General features: G+C 33.6%; 2 protein-coding genes across 5 annotated transcripts; both read right to left on the reverse strand.

The window, feature by feature from the left end:
* Positions 1–160: 160 nt before the first annotated feature.
* Positions 161–6278, reverse strand: LOC108261657 (uncharacterized). The gene is made up of 12 exons (XM_053677860.1): positions 6182–6278; positions 5972–6013; positions 5392–5700; positions 4329–4637; positions 2719–2841; positions 2586–2610; positions 2453–2484; positions 2337–2367; positions 1654–1706; positions 1440–1464; positions 1234–1304; positions 161–1057 (listed from the first exon to the last, which is right to left on the reverse strand). The coding sequence occupies exons 1-12, from the start codon at positions 6204–6206 to the stop codon at positions 936–938; spliced, it is 1167 nt and encodes a 388-aa protein (XP_053533835.1). The 5' UTR covers positions 6207–6278; the 3' UTR covers positions 161–935.
* A 1642-nt stretch (positions 6279–7920) lies between these two features.
* On the reverse strand, positions 7921–13856 carry LOC108264748 (uncharacterized). Of its 4 annotated transcripts, XM_053677865.1 has the most exons (11): positions 13283–13856; positions 13147–13179; positions 12322–13029; positions 12000–12098; positions 11812–11836; positions 11409–11455; positions 11186–11275; positions 10824–10845; positions 10175–10209; positions 10009–10037; positions 7921–9599 (listed from the first exon to the last, which is right to left on the reverse strand). In XM_053677865.1, the coding sequence occupies exons 3-11, from the start codon at positions 12707–12709 to the stop codon at positions 9582–9584; spliced, it is 753 nt and encodes a 250-aa protein (XP_053533840.1). In that variant the 5' UTR covers positions 12710–13029; positions 13147–13179; positions 13283–13856; the 3' UTR covers positions 7921–9581. The 4 variants fall into 4 exon arrangements, 3 of the variants coding, with proteins under 3 accessions (XP_053533840.1, XP_053533839.1, XP_053533841.1); XM_053677864.1 differs by lacking the exon at positions 7921–9599 and having other exon boundaries at positions 9654–10037; XM_053677866.1 differs by lacking the exons at positions 7921–9599; positions 11186–11275 and having other exon boundaries at positions 9654–10037.
* Positions 13857–20597: the final 6741 nt, after the last annotated feature.

Genomic DNA, 20597 nt, shown 5'->3' on the forward strand with positions numbered 1-20597 from the left:
CTTCTGTCTCCTGTGGGTCTGTACGCCGCCCTTCCCCGGGCTAATCCCTCACAATATATATATATATATATATATATATATATATATATATATATATATATATATATATATATATATATATATATATTTTTTTTTTACATTTGCAGGTTCACAACAAATGTTATCTTTAACTGTGCATGGACCTGATGATCTCAAATGGTTTTGTTTAAAACCAGGCACTGAAAGTCTATTCTAGAACATTTTGGAATCAGGAAGAAGGACTATTAAATAAATAAATAAATAAATAAATAAATAAATAAATAAATAAAGAGTAGCTCAGGCATGATTTAAAAAAAAAAAAAAAAAAAAATTATTATTCCAAGTCTGCATTGCACAAAATAATAATAATAATCTCATATGGAATGTTTAGGTTAAAAGTTTACTTTATCAATATATGAAATCCCATAAAAGGTAAATTAGTAAATGAAGCAGTAATGGACTAAAACTCAGATTTAGCAAGTGAAATAAAATGTCCACTCTGCGTAACATATATGCTCAGTTACACTGCGCCTTTCTGTGTTTTTTTTAAACATTTCTATTTTCCAATAGACTAAAATAAAATACATTTTATATTGACATGTACGTATTGTAAAATCTTAACAGATGCACATATATCACAATATTTACTATCTAGTATAATCTGGATGTATTGTCCAGTGTTTACATAGTGAACATACTGTATTTGTAGGTAAGTTTTTAATAATTGATCCGTTGATAAATTTACATCTGCTGTCTCTTGATTATTTTCCATTCTTGAATGTCAGTGCTAGTGTGAGTGACTCAGATTCCACATAAGTAACTCTTAGTTGTCCATTTTTTTGTCCGACTGATTCAGTTTCCTCTGATTTGATACTTAAAAGCATGACCGCTGAATATCTTTGTTTAAAGTTACTGATTTATTCATATTGCGGGTGGAAAAAATCATTGGCGAGTTGTTTCCTTTTTTTCTTCACTACTTGTGCGTAGACTGCTGCTGCTTCAGGTTGTCCAGCCTCTCTTTGCAGCGCTGGTTTATTTTCTGTCAAGATAAAAGTCCAGTTTAACTGATGGTTAGAAAATGTTGCACTGTGCATGGTAGGATTCATTCACATACAGTACAGTCAGTTTAAATAAGCATAACCACTAACTGAATTAAAATCATCTATTGTATCCATGTCTGAATGCCCAGTATAACGGCAGATGAAACCTACATACCGTGCTCCTGCACTAAACTGTATATCTCAGAGGGTACAGCAAGAGTGTAGACCACCATGTTCGCAGAATCACTAGGAAAAAGGAATTACAGCTTGTAGTTGAAGATCACAATCAGCGCTTGTGTTGCTCTTACAAGTGCAGTTTCAGCAAAATAGGCCTAGGCCATGTCCAGAAAAGCAGAGGACTTTTACCAATAAGTGACTTACTGAGCAGCGAGTGGTCTAATGTTCCCTGTGAAAACAATGATTTTTTTTTTGTTGTTGTTGTTATAACCAACTTTAATAGCACACAATTTATTCATTTATGAACACTATTGAGACTTTTTTTTTTTTTTACCTGAGCAAATACCTTACATGAATAATTCAACGAATATTAATAATAATCGTCTAGTTTAAGTTGTTAGATAATATTTCATATTACCTCCTACTTCAGGAATTGTGGCGTATTCCCCCATGTCACTGTAAAATTCATTCCTGTATGAAAAAAGAGAGATTTGCATTCATTCATTCAGGAGGAGATACAAGCAAAGCATGACTTAAGTCTTTTTACCAGTTGCTGAGTGGGGGGAAAAGTGTAAGATATTTGCTGAAAGAACAGGAAGATACACAACTGAACCACACACACACTTATTTGTCAGAATTTTGAGATATTTTAATATCTTATTTCTACATAGTATATAAAGATAATGACATACTTTTCTTATTTTTAAGATATTATCTCAGGATATTATCTCAAGATCTCTCATTTCAAGACATTTTGACTTGATAACCTGTTGTTTGTTATCGTGTTATTTTGGTGTAAATATTTAACATCCCATAATCTATTCATCAGAATAATTAATATTATTATTGATTGAATTGTATGATTAGTGTACAGTGGTAATAATTCTTATTCCATATACTGTTATGCACATAGTAAGTAAGCCAGATGTTTCTTTAGCTGTCACATTTACACTGAGTGATTAATAAGTTCGGGTATGGACAAGGTTTTGAATAAACGCTTAAACTGACAGAATTTCATAATGTCATAGTGGTCAGATAGATAGTTGTTAAAAGAACAGAAAGTATCTCCAATAACTCACTGCCAACAAAATATAGCCTTACCTGTTCACTGTCTGGTTTACTTGCCCTAAACCTTGGAAACACATATATTGAAACAAATTTAATTATACAATTAAAATGTTATACTTATTTATAAAAAATAACATTTAGGAATTTACCTTGACTGTTATTCATATTTGCAGGTTCACTGCTGGAGACAGAGAAAGGGCATTAGTCTAAAAACCGTTAGTTTGTACAGTTTATAAGATGATAATCTAATGCATTACACTGATTATAATATATCTAGTGTACCTCTGTCCTTGGTTTTGACACAACTCTGAAAACCACATTACCTTTATTAGTTCATTTTTTTGGTCCAGTTCATTGTTGCTATTATATATTCAATCTGCTTATTGAAAGATGCACAGCTGTCGGCATTACTTACTGTCATGTATTATTCTTCTGTAGCGATACATTTCGATAAAGACGACCCCAACCAGGAGAAGAGTGGCAAGAGAAACCACCGCATTTTTCACAGGATCTGTTGGCACCGTTGACTTTTCGTCTCCTGTAACAGTAGTAAAACACATTTCAACAAAATTATGGTATTTTAACAGAGGAACTTGTAAGAGATTAAGAGATTTTATGTTGCACCAGAAACTTTTTTAGGAATTTAAACCAATGTTGTTCAAAAGAAAAGAAGCTTAAATCACAAGCTTCAATCAAGCCACAAATTAAGTTCAAGATTAATCCGACTGTTAGGATTATTATTTTTAAAAAAAAATATATATATTTTATAATATGATATAATATTAGATCTAGTTTTTCCATTGACTTGATCATTAATTGAGATATTTCCTGATCCTGTGACCAGAAAACAAAATCAATAGGACAGTCTGATATACGGCACTAGTGATTCTGTATTCTGCGTGTTTTCTGATATAACTATTTACTACACTTTATAGCTCGCTACATTAAAACCATTCATTGCTGCGCTCACTATGCATTCTCATGGCAACACGCAACACTCCAGCTGTGATTGGGAACTATTTTTCATTGAAGAAGCAAAAATAAACACACGTTTGGCCGTATTGTGTCTGATATGTCAGTTAGTCAATATTTAATTTCTTGTTTATAGAACTGGTGTGTAAAATCCAGATCACATTCGCAGCCATGCTGATGTTCAGTACAACAGCATTCTTGCATGTGCGATGTTACATAAACACATCACACTGCTACCGTTCGTTTTGTACTCTCATCTTATCTTATCAATATAATATTTGTGAAATGAATTAAAAAAAATTTTCTAATTAAATAATTTAAACAAGACGCTTCTCTTTAAATTAAGATTCAAAAAAAAACTTTTATATCGCGCCTTTAAAAATGCCTCTCAAAGCGCTTTACATGGGAAACGAAAATGGAAACAGAAGAAGACGGCATAAAACAAGGTATATAAGCATGCATCAATAACAGTTAATAATAAAATACAATTCAATAGTAGTAATAATAATTAAATAATACATTTTTAAAAAATTAGATAAGATATATATATTTTTATATTTGTTTGGTGAAAAAAAGTGTATTTATTTAGAATAAATAGTTATATTGTTGTACACATTTAAATACTGAACCTAATATTTTGAGTAGTTGCATTATATTGATTATAAAACTGTTCCGAGGGAAACTGCAATTTATTTTACAGTTAAAGCGATCTCTGGCTGCAAAAGCTCTTAAAACCCCTGCGATAAATAACAAGCTAAACAATTCAAGGTATAGATAACAAGCTAAAAACTAAATTACATAATCTATAAGGTGAGTTAAATAGATTTTAATCCAGAACTTTAGCCGTATTTGTGTAGAGGAAAAAAAGTTATTGATTATTCAAATTTAATTTCCACTCTAATGAGCATATTATAATACAGATACACTATGATGCTTTTGAGAGACTCGCCCAGTTCATTTAACAAAAAGCAAGGCTGAATCACACCACAAATTAAGTTCATGATTATTCTGACTGTCAGGATTATGATGAAGAATGTGGATTAAATGTCTTACCAGTGACTCGGACATGGATTGAATTCATTCCTGATCCTGTGATGTTTTTTGGATGATATTTTGTAAATGAGTACACGCAACTGTAGGTCCCAGAGTCCAGTAATGAAATATTCCTCAAAGTGAAGGTGTGCTCATTTTTATTTCCAAGTGGTTCTAATCTCTCTCCAACACCATTTTTAACCAAATACATGTGAACATGTGTATTTGAGCTCTGAATGTTAGAGATGCTGCATGTTAATGCTACATTTTCCCCAACTTTTGCTGTGGAGGGTCCAAAAATTTGCGCTGGAAAAATCTTCAACGCATCACCTGTTGAACAAAAATATTCAAACAAGACAGTTTTCACTTCAAATTAATAATAATAATCATAATTATAATCATAACAATTAACTTTTATATAGCACCTTTCAAAAGGCCTCTCAAAGCACTTTACATGGGAGAAGAAAATAGAAATAGAAGCACATAGCATAAAACAAAGTATAAGCATGTATCAATAACAGTTCATAATAAAATATAATTCAAAAGTAATGACATAGTATTTTTTTTAATTACGTAAGTTATGTTTTATATTTGTTTGGTTAAAGTGTATATATTTAGAATATTGTTGTACATATTTAAATACTGAGCCTAATATTTTGAGTAGTTGCATTATATTGATTATAAAACTGTTCCGAGGGAAACTGCAATTTATTTTACAGTTAAAGCGATCTCTGGCTGCAAAAGCTCTTAAAACCCCTGCGATAAATAACAAGCTAAACAATTCAAGGTATAGATAACAAGCTAAAAACTAAATTACATAATCTATATGGTGAGTTAAATAGATTTTAATCCAGAACTTTAACCGTATTTGTGTAGAGGAAAAAGTAATATAAATAATTTTTGATTTATTCAAATTTAATTTCCACTCTAATGAGCATATTATAACACAGCTACAATATAATGCTTTTGAGAGACTCGCCCAGATCATTTAACAAAAAAGCAAGGCTGAATCACACTACAAATTAAGTTCATGATTATTCTGACTGTCAGGATTATGATGAAGAATGTGGATTAAATGTCTTACCAGTGACTCGGACATGGATTGAATTCATTCCTGATCCTGTGACATTCTCTGGAAGATATTTTGTAAATGAGTACACGCAACTGTAGGTCCCAGAGTCCCGTAATGAAATATTCCTCAAAGTGAAGGTGTGCTCATCTTTATTTACAAGTAGTTCTAATCTCTCTCCAACACCATTTTTACACAAATACATGTGAATTTCTGTATTTGAGCTCTGAATGTTAGAGATGAGACACTTTAACTCTAAATTTTCACCAACTTTTGCTGTGGAGGGTCCAAAAATTTGTGCTGGAAAAATCTCCAAAGCATCACCTGTTGACCAAAAATAATACAAAAAAGTGACCTCACAATCATTTGATGTACTTCACCAGTACTTCTGTATTTCTAATAACTACATAATCACACTGCTGATTATGAAACTGAAATTTCGAAATCATGAAAGCGAGTCACTTTTCTGTTTAAATCCTCGTAGGAAATGTAATAATTACAAAAAAAAAATTCTTTATAACCATGTGCAAATCACTTTACTTAATGTAATGTGTGTGTGTGTGTGTAGAGGGGTGTTGGGGAAGAAATGAAATACCTTCTGATGGAGATACAGATGCTGCTATCATTAAATAAATGTCTATCCAGGAAAAAAAAAAAAGCAGATAATTAGAAAAATATTTTACAAATGTAATTAATAAGACAAAGGTATTCTCATTAAAGATTTTCCCAATCAGAAGTTCAATTACTAAATTATTTTCCACTTTAAATAGAAAATAGCACAAGTCAAATTACAATAGTTACTTACAGATTGTGGTGTGGCACGTGTCCATTTTTGATCAAGCACAAATTAGTGTGTGTGCTACTGTACTGTGTGTATGTAAGTGGTGGGTGAAAGTTTATTGGCCACACTGTAGCCACCCCAACTTTTACTATTGGACAACAACTCTTAACAACTCTCTTTTTCGGAAATGTCTGTAAAGACGTGGGATTATACTGACACACACGTCCCAAAATTCCCTGTTTCTCAACAGATTATATTATCTACAGTAAACTTTGTTGTAATTAACTAGTTGATGGGTGATGAGAGGGTACGGCGGGTGTAAGTGGTACATTTGCCGAACTAATGACGGCCAATATAAGTATTTTAGAAACACAATAAATTAAAAAATAATAATAATAAATTCAATAAATCAACTTAATATAATGGCAAAACGTTCCTTCCTTTTATATGTTAGTTTTAGAGTCAGGAAACCTTAAAATATTTATTTTTTAAGCTGTATATTCAGTTCATGAGCTGGTATCTGAAACTGGCCTGCGTTTCTCGTATGTTTATTTTCTCAGTGTTGACTTTGTCCAGTTTTGGAGCTTGTGCTAACCAACGGCTAACCAAAGCGTGCGCTTTTCTTCATGTACACTTTCAACACCGTGTTGCTAACATGTGTGTATATATAGTTATCTTGGTCTGTGCAGCATCTCACCAGAAATGTGAAAGTTGACTTCACTGACGTTTGTTGTTTTTTTTTTAAAGAAAAGGGCACAGCTCTGACATCAGGAAACAGAAGTATGTTCCATCATCTTTCATTGTGACTTCTTTTAGAGTAAACCTTGCCTTGTTTCTTCATTGTGTTCCGGATATTCATCTGAATTGCAGTGCTGTTCTGCACTGTGTAAGCGCTGGGTGAAATGTCATGTCGTCTACCACACTGAAACCAGCCCATGTCTTATGGAACAGAGGCAGCTCAGAACTACAAATATGTTAAAAAATATATACATATATCCATGAATGATGTAATTCTGTCTTTAATATTCTAATGGTTCGAAATTGTAATTCAGCATAGCTCTTTAATGTGTAGTGTCCGCAGTCATAAACTGTTAATGTAAGGCTAGACATGTATGTATATGCTGTATATCACCACTGTAACTGTTATATAAACCGTTATCCTGATTTTTATTATGATTCCTGATGATTGATTGATTTATTATTATTATTATTATTATTATTATTATTATTATTAAGCATTGCTCGCAACACATTCAATTCCCAAGTTGCACACAAAAAGGTCTAATCAAGTAAAAAGACATCGTATACAGTTTTGGATATCGCACCTGTGTGCTCAGCATTGGCATGTCCAACCTGTACTTCAGAGCTTTCCTCTGGGTACTCTGGATTCCTCCCACTGTCTGAAGACTTACATTGTAGGCTAATTGGCGTTTCCAAATTGTCCATAGTGTGTGCTAGGTATGTTTATTGCTGTAAATGATAACCTAAAGGAGAACAGTGAAGCTTCATGACACACGGTGGCTCACTGAAAGAACCTGCAGCAAATACAGTATAGTTCATGAATCCTCTATTTCTTTTGGATTTTACACTACATTTACATTTACATTTATTCGCTTAGCAGACGCTTTTATCCAAAGCGACTTACAAATGAGAAAGATACAAGCAAAGCGATATATCAAGCAGAGAACAATACAAGAAGTGCTACCATACAAGATCTATTAATTGAATTCCAGAAGAAGCAAAGTGCAGAGTAGAGGTGTAAGTGCAATATTTTTTTAATTTATTTATTTTTTATTATTATGAGTTGGTTAGATGTTCATGGAAGAGGTGGGTCTTTAGCTGTTTTTTGAAGATGGTGAGAGATTCTGCGGTCCGGCTTGAGATTGGAAGTGCGTTCCACCACTGAGGAACAGTTAGTGTGAAGGTTCTGGAAAGGGACCTTGCGCCACGCTGAGTTGGAACTGCGAAACGTCGGTCGCTAATCGATCGCAGATTGCGAGAGGGAACGCATTACTATTTTAATAGTAATGTCACAAACATGGAGACATGGATACAAACACCAGCATTTTTTAAATTTATTTTGAAAGACAACAGTTCAACATCCACATAAACAAAGATAAAATCAAACTAATACAGAGATGCAGAGACATAAGCCAAAAAATATCAAAACGCCCGAATGACATTGTACTGTAGTCAAGTGCACATAGAACCTTTAAAGGTTCCCTCAAAGGGACCACCAAAAAAATCCTTTCCTAATTTTCTAACAGTATAGTCTTTGGGTTAAATCTAAAAATATATATTTTAAAAATCCATGTTTCAAACATGACATCTTTTTGGGAAATCTGCTTTTCCACGATGCTAATGTTCTTTTCAGGACAATGTATCTATCTATCCAAAATCCTTTCTTGTAACTGATTTCATGATTTTTTTTTTTAATGATGTCTCCACAACTAAGTGGTGAAGGCAATATGCTTTTGGGTTTGTCCACCGATCAACCCGTCTGTCCATCTGTCGGTCTGTGTCCGAGATTCTCGTCAACAAATGATCTCAAGAACGAGATTAAATGTTCATAGGATTTAAATGAAATTTTTACCGGTGGATGAACTGATTTGATTTTGCGATTGAGCCAAATACGGTCAAGGTCACAGCAAGGTCAAATGTCTGAAATAGTTTTTCTTCAATACCTTCCTTTATTTATATATACTATAAGTCATGTTTGTTTGCCTGAAAAGTTGTTCCTGTCATCTGATGTAATTAATTACTTGTCAGTCTCTTGATATAGCACTTACTCAGTACATTTGATGAAACGTGTTGACATACATCAGTAGCAAATAAATGAAAAGTGCCCAATTCTTATCTTTTTAGAATTAGACTCTCTCTTCATCAGAAAGCACCTTCTATGTTGTGTTTAGTTTTTCTTTCCTTTTGTCTTATTCTAACCATTTGTTCCTTCTGAAATTTCTTTAACCAGAAATATTTATCCTATTTAGAATGAAAATGCTACTCTTAAGCATATATAAGCCTACATATTTAAATGAAATGAAAATAGAAAGGACCTAAATAATGAAATATAGTTTAAAAGTTTAAAACACTTGCTATTGCTTCCTATGCAATAGTTCGTATACAATAGGAACGTTTGTTAAATCGTCACCTTAGAATTACAAAAGTAGTTGACCATACAAAATTGTTATCCAGTAAACATTAGGCACATTTTCTGTGGATGTTTTGAACTGGTATTCTTTTATATCAGTGAGACAGTTGTGGGTTATAATACCACAGATTACCGTATAACGTTTTGCTTATATCTATATTGCCAAGAAAAGTGAGCTGTGTATCATTTGACTAGTTTATAATAGTTTAGAGTATAGAATAGTACTGGAGATTCCGGTCTAGCCGTATTCCTGCAGCCACACTTCTGATTTTTCTATGGATCATCACACACCTAGAAGAGAACGGCATACTGAATATTAGACACATCTACAATGCACACAAATTGATTTAAAAATTCAAATTAAGTGAATGCGAGTGCATCGTTGCTGGATCATTATCCTTTTCTTTATCATGCTAGCATTTGTTTATGGCATATACACAGGGAACAGATTAAAAGCCACCGTGAGCCAGTAGAACAGCTCCAATCTCAAAGCTACAGGCTCTGAAGCTGTACTGGAGCCGTGAACCCTATTCTCCCTTTTCCTCTTCTAAAATAGCACTCGATCCAGCACATCTTATTATTTTGTGTATTATCTCAACTCGGAATGTGGCCCATTATTTGCTTCCTAATTGTTCTCTTAATTGTTTAGGGAAAATAAGTAACAGTGAACGAACAGGTCTTGGTACATACAGAAGCTCACCTGATAAATGTCCTGAAGTGAAGCACTAGCTGTGAGGGCGTGGAAAAAAAATCATCAGGGTAACTTAATTTGGAACGGTGCAGGGGATGTCTTCTAAATTTCACAGCAAAGGTCATGCTCATGTGCAAAATTTGAAGTCATACAGCTCACTATAGTATATACTCACCACTGTCTTCAGAATCTTCCCATTCTGTACCAAAGCTGAAATATATGAAAATAAATACACGCAATAAAGCTGTAGGCATAGACTCTTAGAAAACAAATGTCAGATGTAAAAACGCTTAAGAGTTTTCTGGATTGTTCCTATGGAATAACCCTTAAAGCAGGGATCGTACATTTTACCCACGAAGGCCCGGTACAGCTGCACATTTCCATTCCAGATAAATCGTGGGTACAGATCTTTACACTCAACTGTTTTTCCTCTTCAATCAACTAATAGTAATGAAGAAATGCAGCTACAGGACTTGGTTAAGAGCAGAAACGCCTGCTTTTGAGGTTCAGCTTAGAACCTGACAACATATAGGTTCCTTATTATAAGGGTTTCAAGTAGAACCTTCAGGAAGCGAAGATCCATTCAAACTGAATGTCCAAGGAACAATGGACCACCTAGCTGACTGACTCAATCAGTCGATTGAGTCCCATTGTTGCATGTGGACACTATCTAGCCAAATTTCAACCTTGCTATCCTTCGCTAGCAAGCAGCGAGCCATAGCAGGGACACTGCAGTCCGGCAAAACTAGGTTTGCCTAGTTTCCTTGTTTCTCTTGACATAACTACTGAGATTTAGAATTAAAAAAATAAATAAATAAGTTTACCTCTGTTCATTCTGCATTTCACCTGTTAATAGTGAAAAATTCATGTGAGAAAATGATCATTTCAAGACAGTAAAGGGTGTCCCAAAAGTCTCCATACATAGAGGAAATTAACACTTTTTAGCCAAATGTCCTCCAAATTTTTTACTACTTAGTTTATATTGTATATAGATTTTTTTTCAGATACCCTTTAACAATGCCTTTAACAAAAGAAATACATGTTGAAATCATTCTCATGGCTGGATCGGGAAACCATCTCAAGGTTGCGATGGACTTGAACAGGAAACAGGGAGAGCACATCACACACGACACTGTCGCCAAACTTATTAACAAATTCATAAAGGCTGGAAGTGTTGTGTACCAACCGAGACGAGGACGTCCATGAACATCCGCTGGCACAACCGACAGGATGCTGGCATACGTAGTGCCCAATGTACTGAGACTTTTTGGACACCCTGTATTACATATAAAGTATTAGTACAGGATACTGCATATAAAAATATGATTTTTACTCTTTCTGTATTTCAAACATTCACTTTCGAAATACATTAATGAACTGTTAAAATAAGAGAAGAAAAAAAATGATACCTTGGTCCAGCTCTGCGTCTCTTGAGTCATTCCTATGTTCGGTAGATCTATTTGACCGAAATTTCAGTGTGAATATTAAATACTAGTATACAACCCCTGGCAAAAATGATGGAATCACCACACTTAGAGGATGTCCACCTGTTGTTGTTTTTTTTTACTTTGTAGAAAATAAACAAATATCAGATGACACAAAACATTTTTTTTAATAGTTGAGCAATTCTGGCTTGGTAAATGGTCTGCACTTGTATAGCTTTAAAAACCTTAGCTACTCTGGGTGTGTGTGTGTGAATGGGTGAATGAGACACAGTGTAAAGCGCTTTGGATAAAAGTGCCGTATAAGTGCAGACCATTTACTTTAAATGAACTAAAATCATATAATTGTAAGAAACAAAAATAAACAAACCTTTCACTGTGGCATTTAAAACAACCTATTGAATAAAACATATTGTATAAGACAGTTATTATTATTATTATTATTATTATTATTATTATTATTATTATTACTACTACTACTGAGTGATATATTATATTATATTATGGAAATAATGGTGTAAAATGACGTTTGCTTTTTGTCACAAAATTGTAACTGACCTTGCTTATGAAACATTCCCCAAAGTCCAAGAGACAAAATAATCAGCAGCAGCAGAGAAGAACAACCAAGAGTAATCTTTAGAGTTTCATTAACATATTCTGGAAATAAAGAGTATTTATATATTATTTTTTAAACCATGATGCATTTAAACAGAGGTTTCCAAAAAAAATAAAAATTAAAAAAAAAGCTGTTCAATTTAATTTGTATTATAACGAGTATAACTAATCCATTGATTGTCTTAAATGAACTAAAGTGTCTATGCTTTTCAGTGTCCTGTATTATTATTATTTTATTGATATCTTGATTTATGCTGCATCTTACCAGTAATGTTAAGGTTGACTTCATTGATGCCATGCACTTCTTTAGGGAAAGTGCATGGCTCTGACATCAGAAAACAGAAGTACGTTCCAGCGTCTCGCATCGTGACTTCTTTTAGAGTAAACCTTGCCTTGTTCTTCACTGTGTCCCAAATATTCATCTGAATTACATTGCCGTTCTGCACTGTGTAACCGTTCTTGTACAGATAGGCATAAACGTTGCCTTTTTGGTTCCTCTCGGGTAATTTTAAAGAGGTACACTGGAGATCAACATCACTTCCCATTTTTACACTCGTCTCCGGCGAGGCTATCTCCGCCGGGATGAACGAATCTGAATATGAGGCGAAGCAATTGATAGAATTATGAATTAAAGTAAATGCATATCTGGGCATTATTATTAACTATCATATGATTAGGTAACAAAAAGCAGAAAAAAAAACGATTTTTAAAAATCTTACCATTCACAGTAATGAAGATTGAATTTATGCCATTTCCTCTTACAACCTCGGGATCATACTTATCCGATGAAAAGACACAAGTGTAACATCTTGACAATCTGATTTCATGGCTATGCCAGTGCCATTCCTACAGAGGTAAATATATAAGTTGCTGTTCTTCTCGAATGTTTCCTTCATCCCATGTGTACTGCATGTGAACTCCAGTTTGCCTCTGTTTTTAACTGCATAAATCCTTGCTGGATGTATTTCTCGACCTTTAAATGAAATACAGAGATCTCTAACCTGACGCAGATACACTAACTGTACATACGTGCTTAATGAGAGTTATTGTAATGCTGAAGAACTTTACTACACCGTAAATGAATCCATACCTTGAGCTTGAGACAACCAAGTCACCAAGATCACTGTTAAACCAAATCAAAAGTCAGATAAGCTTTTGATTCTTACATTTTTAAATCAGCCTCAATGATAATTTTCTTGCATGGTAAATATCTAAAAGTTACTTACATAATTTAATGATGAAGTGAGGCATTGTAGAGCTTGAGCGCAGGATGTGGTCAGTTCTCTTTTTCTTCGCAAATCAGAGGGCGTTCACAGGGGCATTGGTGCAAAAGGGAAAATATCGGACAAGGAAGCTGTGTTAAAAGGTGGTTGATTTGATAGTTTTCTCACTTTTAAATAATGAATTTGGTTAAAACATAAGAGGTACTCGTTCATATAGGTAAGACTAACTGCGGTGAATGAGAAGGTTTTGGAAACGTTTTGTAACAAAAAGACAAAAGTAAAAAAAAAAAAGAGCATTTTGAGATGTACAGAAGTGAGAACTTTCAAAATGTGGTTGTTGTAGGAAGTCGACATAAAATGTGTGGTGGGTTGTTTGTTGTTGTTTTTTTTATATTGGTTTTACATGTAATTCTCACAGTTAAATAAATAAATAAATAAATAAATAAAAATTCTAACATTTTTTATGGACAGTACTTTATCGCTTGCAGTTTATGAGCAAACCTGTACAGTGTCGTCTGCTATTTTTAAAATTCGACTTTAAATTCAATAATCCATGTTGATTCTTTTCCTAGAACAGCATGCCCCATTGTGCTTTTGTTCCTTTGTTCTTGGTTTTCTTGTAGGTGAACAATTTGAGACAATTCCCCCCCCCCTTTTCCTTTCATGCACAATAGCAGTGTATTAGAGGGTGTACCATACGTCCAGTGTCATAGGAGAGAGAAAAAAAAGCAAATTTAACCGAACTTGCTAAAATATGCCCAGAATTTCTCTCAACACGCACATTCCTCTAACTATATCATTGTCTGGATTTGTTCCTCCTTATTCAGATACATTGTTGTCTGTAAAAATATAAACATATACATTAGGCCTATAGGTCATCGTATATGATGCTGGACTTGATGATGGGACACTCTGTATATAAATACAAATAATAATAAAAAAGCAAAGGGGTACTGGTAATCTCAAAAAAAACAAAACTGTGACTGTTTATTTTATTAAAACAAATCCAAACATTGAACATGTTTTAATGCTCTAAATAGAAGTATTTTAGATGATATTGCTTTTCTCTCGATTTTGCTTACATATGTAATCCAAAAATAATCAGATTACATTATTTTCATATTGTGATACTTAGATTATGTTACTTTTTTATTTTTATTTTTTTTTTACAGTTTTTTTTAATGAAGTAATTTGTAACTGTAACGGAATACATTTTTAAAGTAACCCTCCCAACTCTGCCCGTAACAGTGCAGCAGAACGTTCTGGCGAGTGACGAAGTCCTCATTTCGGCTATCTCAGCATTCACATGCATGGACACGCCAGTCTTCCACTCGGGGAGATGCGTCATTTATCCTCCTAGCTGCTGCCCCAGGCTCCACCCCTTTTCTTCCCAATACTCCTCCAGTAATATTAGCTCAGTGGTGCAGGTGTATCGGATGCTGCCCCGATGGCTGGAATGCAGCAAGTACACACTCGACCTTCGACCTGTTCAGGTGTAGCAGCTTTGGTGTGTGTTTATTACACTACTTAATCCATTGGATCCATTTGCCTAATACTGTTGATTATTTCTTCATCATCTTGTGTGTGTGTGTGTGTGTGTGTGTGTGTGTGTGTTTGTTTGCACACGTGTCTGTTTGCAGTCCTGCAAAACCAGCAGCAAAAGTCAAGAGCTGCATCAGTGCTGTGGCTCTGAGCGAGCTCGCCAAATACTATAAGCACAGGAACTGCAAGAAAGGGCACAAAGGTACTAGAGACGAGTTCCAACACCAGTTTTTATTTTTTTTATTTTAAAGGTGCAGTTTGTCTTTTGCCTGCTGCTGTTTAATTTTGAATTATGAGACAGTGTGTGTTACCAAGTTAGCTTATTTAACAATGATATCTTCCGATTGTAGGTAATGCACGAAATGGTCATTGGTCATAAATTCACTAATAACACATAACGTATTACACTGCATGCTAGATATACACAAAAAAGGAAAAAAATAGTAGTAGTACATTTTCAGTATAAGCATGATTTTTGTATAAAATTCCGCTTATTGGTAATTAACGTTAACGTTCTATAACTGCTTCCTCTCTTCTGTTGAGCCTAAACATCTCTGCTACGTCTGAATTCTCCTGAACATTTACCATTTTACTCTAGTACCATTTGATGATTCCACAAGAAACATTTCACCATGTCGGCTCCTGAATATTCACATAAAAGCTTTTCACTTCCAGGCCTGTAACTCATCACTAAACTGTATATTCAGTTGCATACTGTACATCAGCAATAAAACCATATTGGATAATACACACAACTCGCAAATGTTGACATCAGACTAGACATGTTGAATTTTATGAATCATTCCTGTCCTTGGCTTTGTCTGAGCCGGTGAACTTTCTGGAAGAACGTGACCTTGTCCTCAAGTCGAAAATCACGACGAAACATGCAAAAATGATCACCCCAACCGAGAATACTAATCGTAAAATATTTCTCTTCCGCACTGGATCTGGAAGAACATAAAGTGATCTTAGTGGAATTTTACTCAGAATCCATTTTGTTATTCGTTTGATTAAAGATTTAAAAGCCGTATTTACCATACGCTTCAGTGAGTATAACTTCATATCTTGGCTCTATAATAATAAATGTATGTGGACATTTTAATACATGTAATATAAATATAATAGTTAGTACATGTAGCATAATATTGAAATTAAGTTCAATTCTCAGTGAAATGTTATAAAATTTGCAATTATTACTGTACTGATTATTAAAAAGGGCATTTATTTAATAAAAAATGTGGGAATTACAAGCGAATTCCATTTGTTCATTATTAAATACAATAGTTGATTTACTGTTAACCATGTTATTAATGGCTAATTATAACTTTACATACAATTACATTACTCCATTGAGCTAAGATTCTGATTAAGACAAAACCTCTTACCTGTGACTTGTACGTGGATTGAGTTCATTCCTGATCCTTTGACATTTTCCAGAGGATATCCTGTAAATGAGTACACGCAACTGTAGGTACCAGAGTCCCGTAATGAAATATTCCTCAAAGTGAAGGTGTGCTCATTTTTATTTCCAAGTATTTCTAATCTCTCTCCAACTCCATGTTTAACCAAATACATGACAGCATCTGTATTTGAGCTCTGAATGTTAGAGATGCTGCACGTTAATGCTACATTTTCACCAACTTTTGCTGTGGAGGGTCCAACAACTTGTGCTGGAAAAATCTTCAAAGAATCACCTGTTGACCAAAAATAGTAAAACATTATTTTATAAGTTAGGACTAATATTTTTAAAAGTAAGATGATGCATGTTTATATAGTAATTTCTGGAGAGAAAAAAAAAAGTACCTTCTGGTGGCGATATCAACATGGTTAATATTCAAGAAATGTATTTCCAGGAAGGGAAAACAGAAAAGAGGAAGTCATGTAATTAATTTAAGGTGAATTGATTCCTTAATAATTCTTTTTTTGCTACATTATTTTTAAGCTTATTGCTAAAATTTACTAGCAGTTTCAGCACATCAAAAAAAAAAAAAAGATATTTTTTCTTATTTTGGTTTAAGAAAAGTAGTTCTTACCAGTGACTCGAACACGGATTGAGTTCATTCCTGATCCTTTGACATTGTTTGCCAGATATTTTGTAAATGAGTACACGCAACTGTAGGTACCAGAGTCCAGTAATGAAATATTCCTCAAAGTGAAGGTGTGCTCATTTTTATTTACAAGTAGTTTTAATCTTTCTCCAACACCATTTGTACACAAATACATGTTAACTTCTGTATTTGAGCTCTGAATGTTAGAGATGAGACACTTTAACTCTAAATTTTCACCAACTTTTGCTGTGGAGGGTCCAAAAATTTGTGCTTGAAAAATCTCCAAAGTATCACCTGTTGAACAAAAATAGTAAAATGTGATGGTGTCAGTTATGAACAGGCTTTTTGAAATGAAAACGTAGCATGTGCATTTAGTTGTAATTTCTGAGAAAAATGGGTCGTGAAAAAGTACCTTCTGATGGCGATATCAACAAGGTTAAGACTGAAGAAATGTCTTGAAAGAAAGGGAGAGAAATTCACAAAGTAAGAAGTCATGCAGTGAAATTGATACAAATGCATTTCCTAAAAAACATTAGTGAAGATTAATTAAAAATTTGAATGCTTAAAAACTTAATGCTATACGTTTTAGATTAATTTCTCCATAAACTATAATGTAAATTCAGGTTACTTACAAATTAGAATGCACAGCCTGTGCATCGTTGATCAAAACTCTTACACGAATTTCACGTAAGTGTGTAGTACCATACACTTTTTATATAACTGCAGGGGAAAAGTTCAGACGCCGCACTGTAACCAACCCAACTCTTCTTATTGGATGACTGCAGGATGACACTCTAAACATTAAAATGATCAGAACTTTTTTTTTTAATGATATAACTTATTTTATTATTACTACAAGGCTTTGCCTTTTTCATAGACGCAGAATTGTCTCGTGCAAAATTTTTGACACCTGCACCAACTCTTACTTGTCTATTTAAACTGATTAAATTTTCCTTTGATTTCGTACTTAAAACAATGACCGCTGAGTATCTTTGTTTAATGTTAATGATTTATTCATATTGGGGGGAAATCAATGGCAAGTTATTTCCTCTTTTCCTTCAGTATTTGTGCGTAGATTGCTGCTGCAAAATCTTCAGTGTGCACACACTTTTATAATTGGGAATGTGGCAGTGTTCAGAATCCGTCACATTCAAACTCATGTTGAATACTAATCAGTATACACCTGCCGTAAATTAAAGTGACTGACTAACCCCAAATAAGGTACAACTGTTCCTATAGGATTTTCCTGACATCACTTTGGTAACAGCCAACTGGAAAATCCATGGGTTGCAAAGAGCTTACGAAGCAAGTGTAGGATCTCATTGTTGAAAAATATCAATCGGGAGAGGGTTACAGAAAAGTTTCCAAGGCATTGGATAGACCATGGAACACTGTAAAGACAATAATCAACAAATGGAGAAAATACGGCATGACAGTCACGCTGAGAACAGGACGTCCCTCTAAAATTGATGAGAAGATCAGGAGAAAACTGATCAGAGAGGTTGGGAAGAGGCCGAAAGAGACATTAAAAGAATAGCAGCAATTTCTGGCAAGTACTGGTTGCTCCTTAGGTGTGACAACAATCCCCCGAATTCTTCATATCCCTGAGCTATGGGGTAGGGTGGCAAGACAGAAGCCTTTTTAAACCATAAAATACATTAAAAAATAAATAAATAAATAAATACATCCAATCTCCCAAAACCATGTGGAAAAATGTGGTTGAACTATTTGGCTTTAAAACCAAAAAGGTTTTCCACATAAAAAACCCAAAACACAGCACATCACCAAAAGAACACCACCCCCATGAGAAAGCGTGGTGGTGGCAGCATCTTTGGGGTTGTTTTTCTTTAGCTTGAATTGGGGCTTTAATCAGGGTGGAATGAATAATGAATAGCTCCAAATACCAGTTAATGTTGGTGCAAAACCTTAAGGCTTCTGCTAAAACACTTGAGATGAAAAGGAATTTTACCTTTCAGCGTGACAGCAACCCAAAGCAAACCTCCACATCAACAAACGAATGGCTTCACCAAAACAAGTTCAAGGTTTGGAATGGCCCAGCCAGAGTACAGACCTAAATCCAAAATCAAAAATCTGTGTGGTTACCTGAAGAAGTCTGTGCACAGGAGATGCACTTGGAAATTGGACAGAGTTAGAATACTTTTGCAAGGAAGAATTGCAAAATATTGCTAAGTCAAGACCAAACTGACAGACTCTTACCCGAAACGATTGAATGCTGTGATAAAATCTAAAGGTGCTTCAACTAAGTATTAGTTTAGGGCTGTGCACAATAAAGTATCCAGGCAATTGTACTTTAATTAATTAATTAATTAATTAATTAATTAATTAATTAATTAAAAAATCCCTAAAAACATTCTTATTGTTTTTCCACTTTAATAGTTTGATTTCACAATCAATGTAGTTTTTTAATTAATTTTTTTTTATCTTGCTTTAATTAATTATTATTATTTTTTTACACCAGAAAAGCCGCCCATTTTAACAGGAGTTTGTAGACTTTTTAGATCCACTGTAGATAGTCGCTAAAAGAAAAAGTTTCTCAGGTAACTAATTTCCAACAAAATATAGCCTCACCTGTTCACTGTCTGGTTTGCTTGCCCTAAACCTTGAAAACACATATATTGGAACAAATGTAATTATACAAATAAAACATTATAATTATTTAGAAAAATATCATTTAGGAATTTACCTTCATTGTTACTTGTATTTGCAAGTTCTCTGCTAGAGACAAAGTGCATTAGTCTAAAACCATTAGTTTATACAGCTATTCTGATCATCTTATACATTACACTGATTATAATATATCTAGTGTACCTTTACGCTTGGTTTTGACACAACTCTGCAAAACCACATTACCTTTATTAGTTCATTTTTTGTTCCATTTTATTGTTGATTTTATATATTAAATCTGCTTATTGAAAGATACTCAGCATTACGTACGGTCATATATTATCATTCTATAGCGATACATTTGAATAAATACGACCCCACTAGGAGAAGCATGACGAGAAACCACAGCAGTTTTCACAGAATATGTTGGTTGAAGCTTCTCGTCCACAGTAACAGTAGTAACACATTACAGCAAGATTAGTGTTCATAATAATAATAAATGGGAGCGATTACTGAGCCTCAGATAAAAGGGCAAAAAATACAAGCTACAAATAACAATCAAACAAACCTAAATAGTAAAATCTGCATATAGAAAATGTTAGGCCAGAATCTGATGGACTTAATGGAATTTAAACTAAATTTGCCTATAGGATAAATGGTAATATAATGAAAATTGATTATTCAAAATTAATCTAGTTTCTGACTTTAAGTAGTTACCCTGTAATGCTTTTGTGATACTTCTATTTTCTCTATAACACATGTTGCTGTAACATGTTAACTTCTCTTTGAAGGATTAATAAACGCTTCTCATCTATATACAATTAATCAAATGAAACCAGTACTATTTTCTAATTAAATAATAAAAGAAATATGCTTTGTTGAAATTAAGATTTTTAGTTAAAAAGTGTGTGTGTGTGTATATATATATATATATATATATATATATATATATATATATATATATATATATATATATATATATGTATATGTATGTATGTATATGTGTGTGTATATATATATATATATATATATATATATATATATATATGTATATATATATATATATATATATATATGAATGACAGAATATTACTGTGCCTAGT

The sequence above is a fragment of the Ictalurus punctatus genome, chromosome 4 (genome assembly GCF_001660625.3).
Source record: "Ictalurus punctatus breed USDA103 chromosome 4, Coco_2.0, whole genome shotgun sequence".
Lineage (NCBI taxonomy): Eukaryota > Metazoa > Chordata > Actinopteri > Siluriformes > Ictaluridae > Ictalurus > Ictalurus punctatus.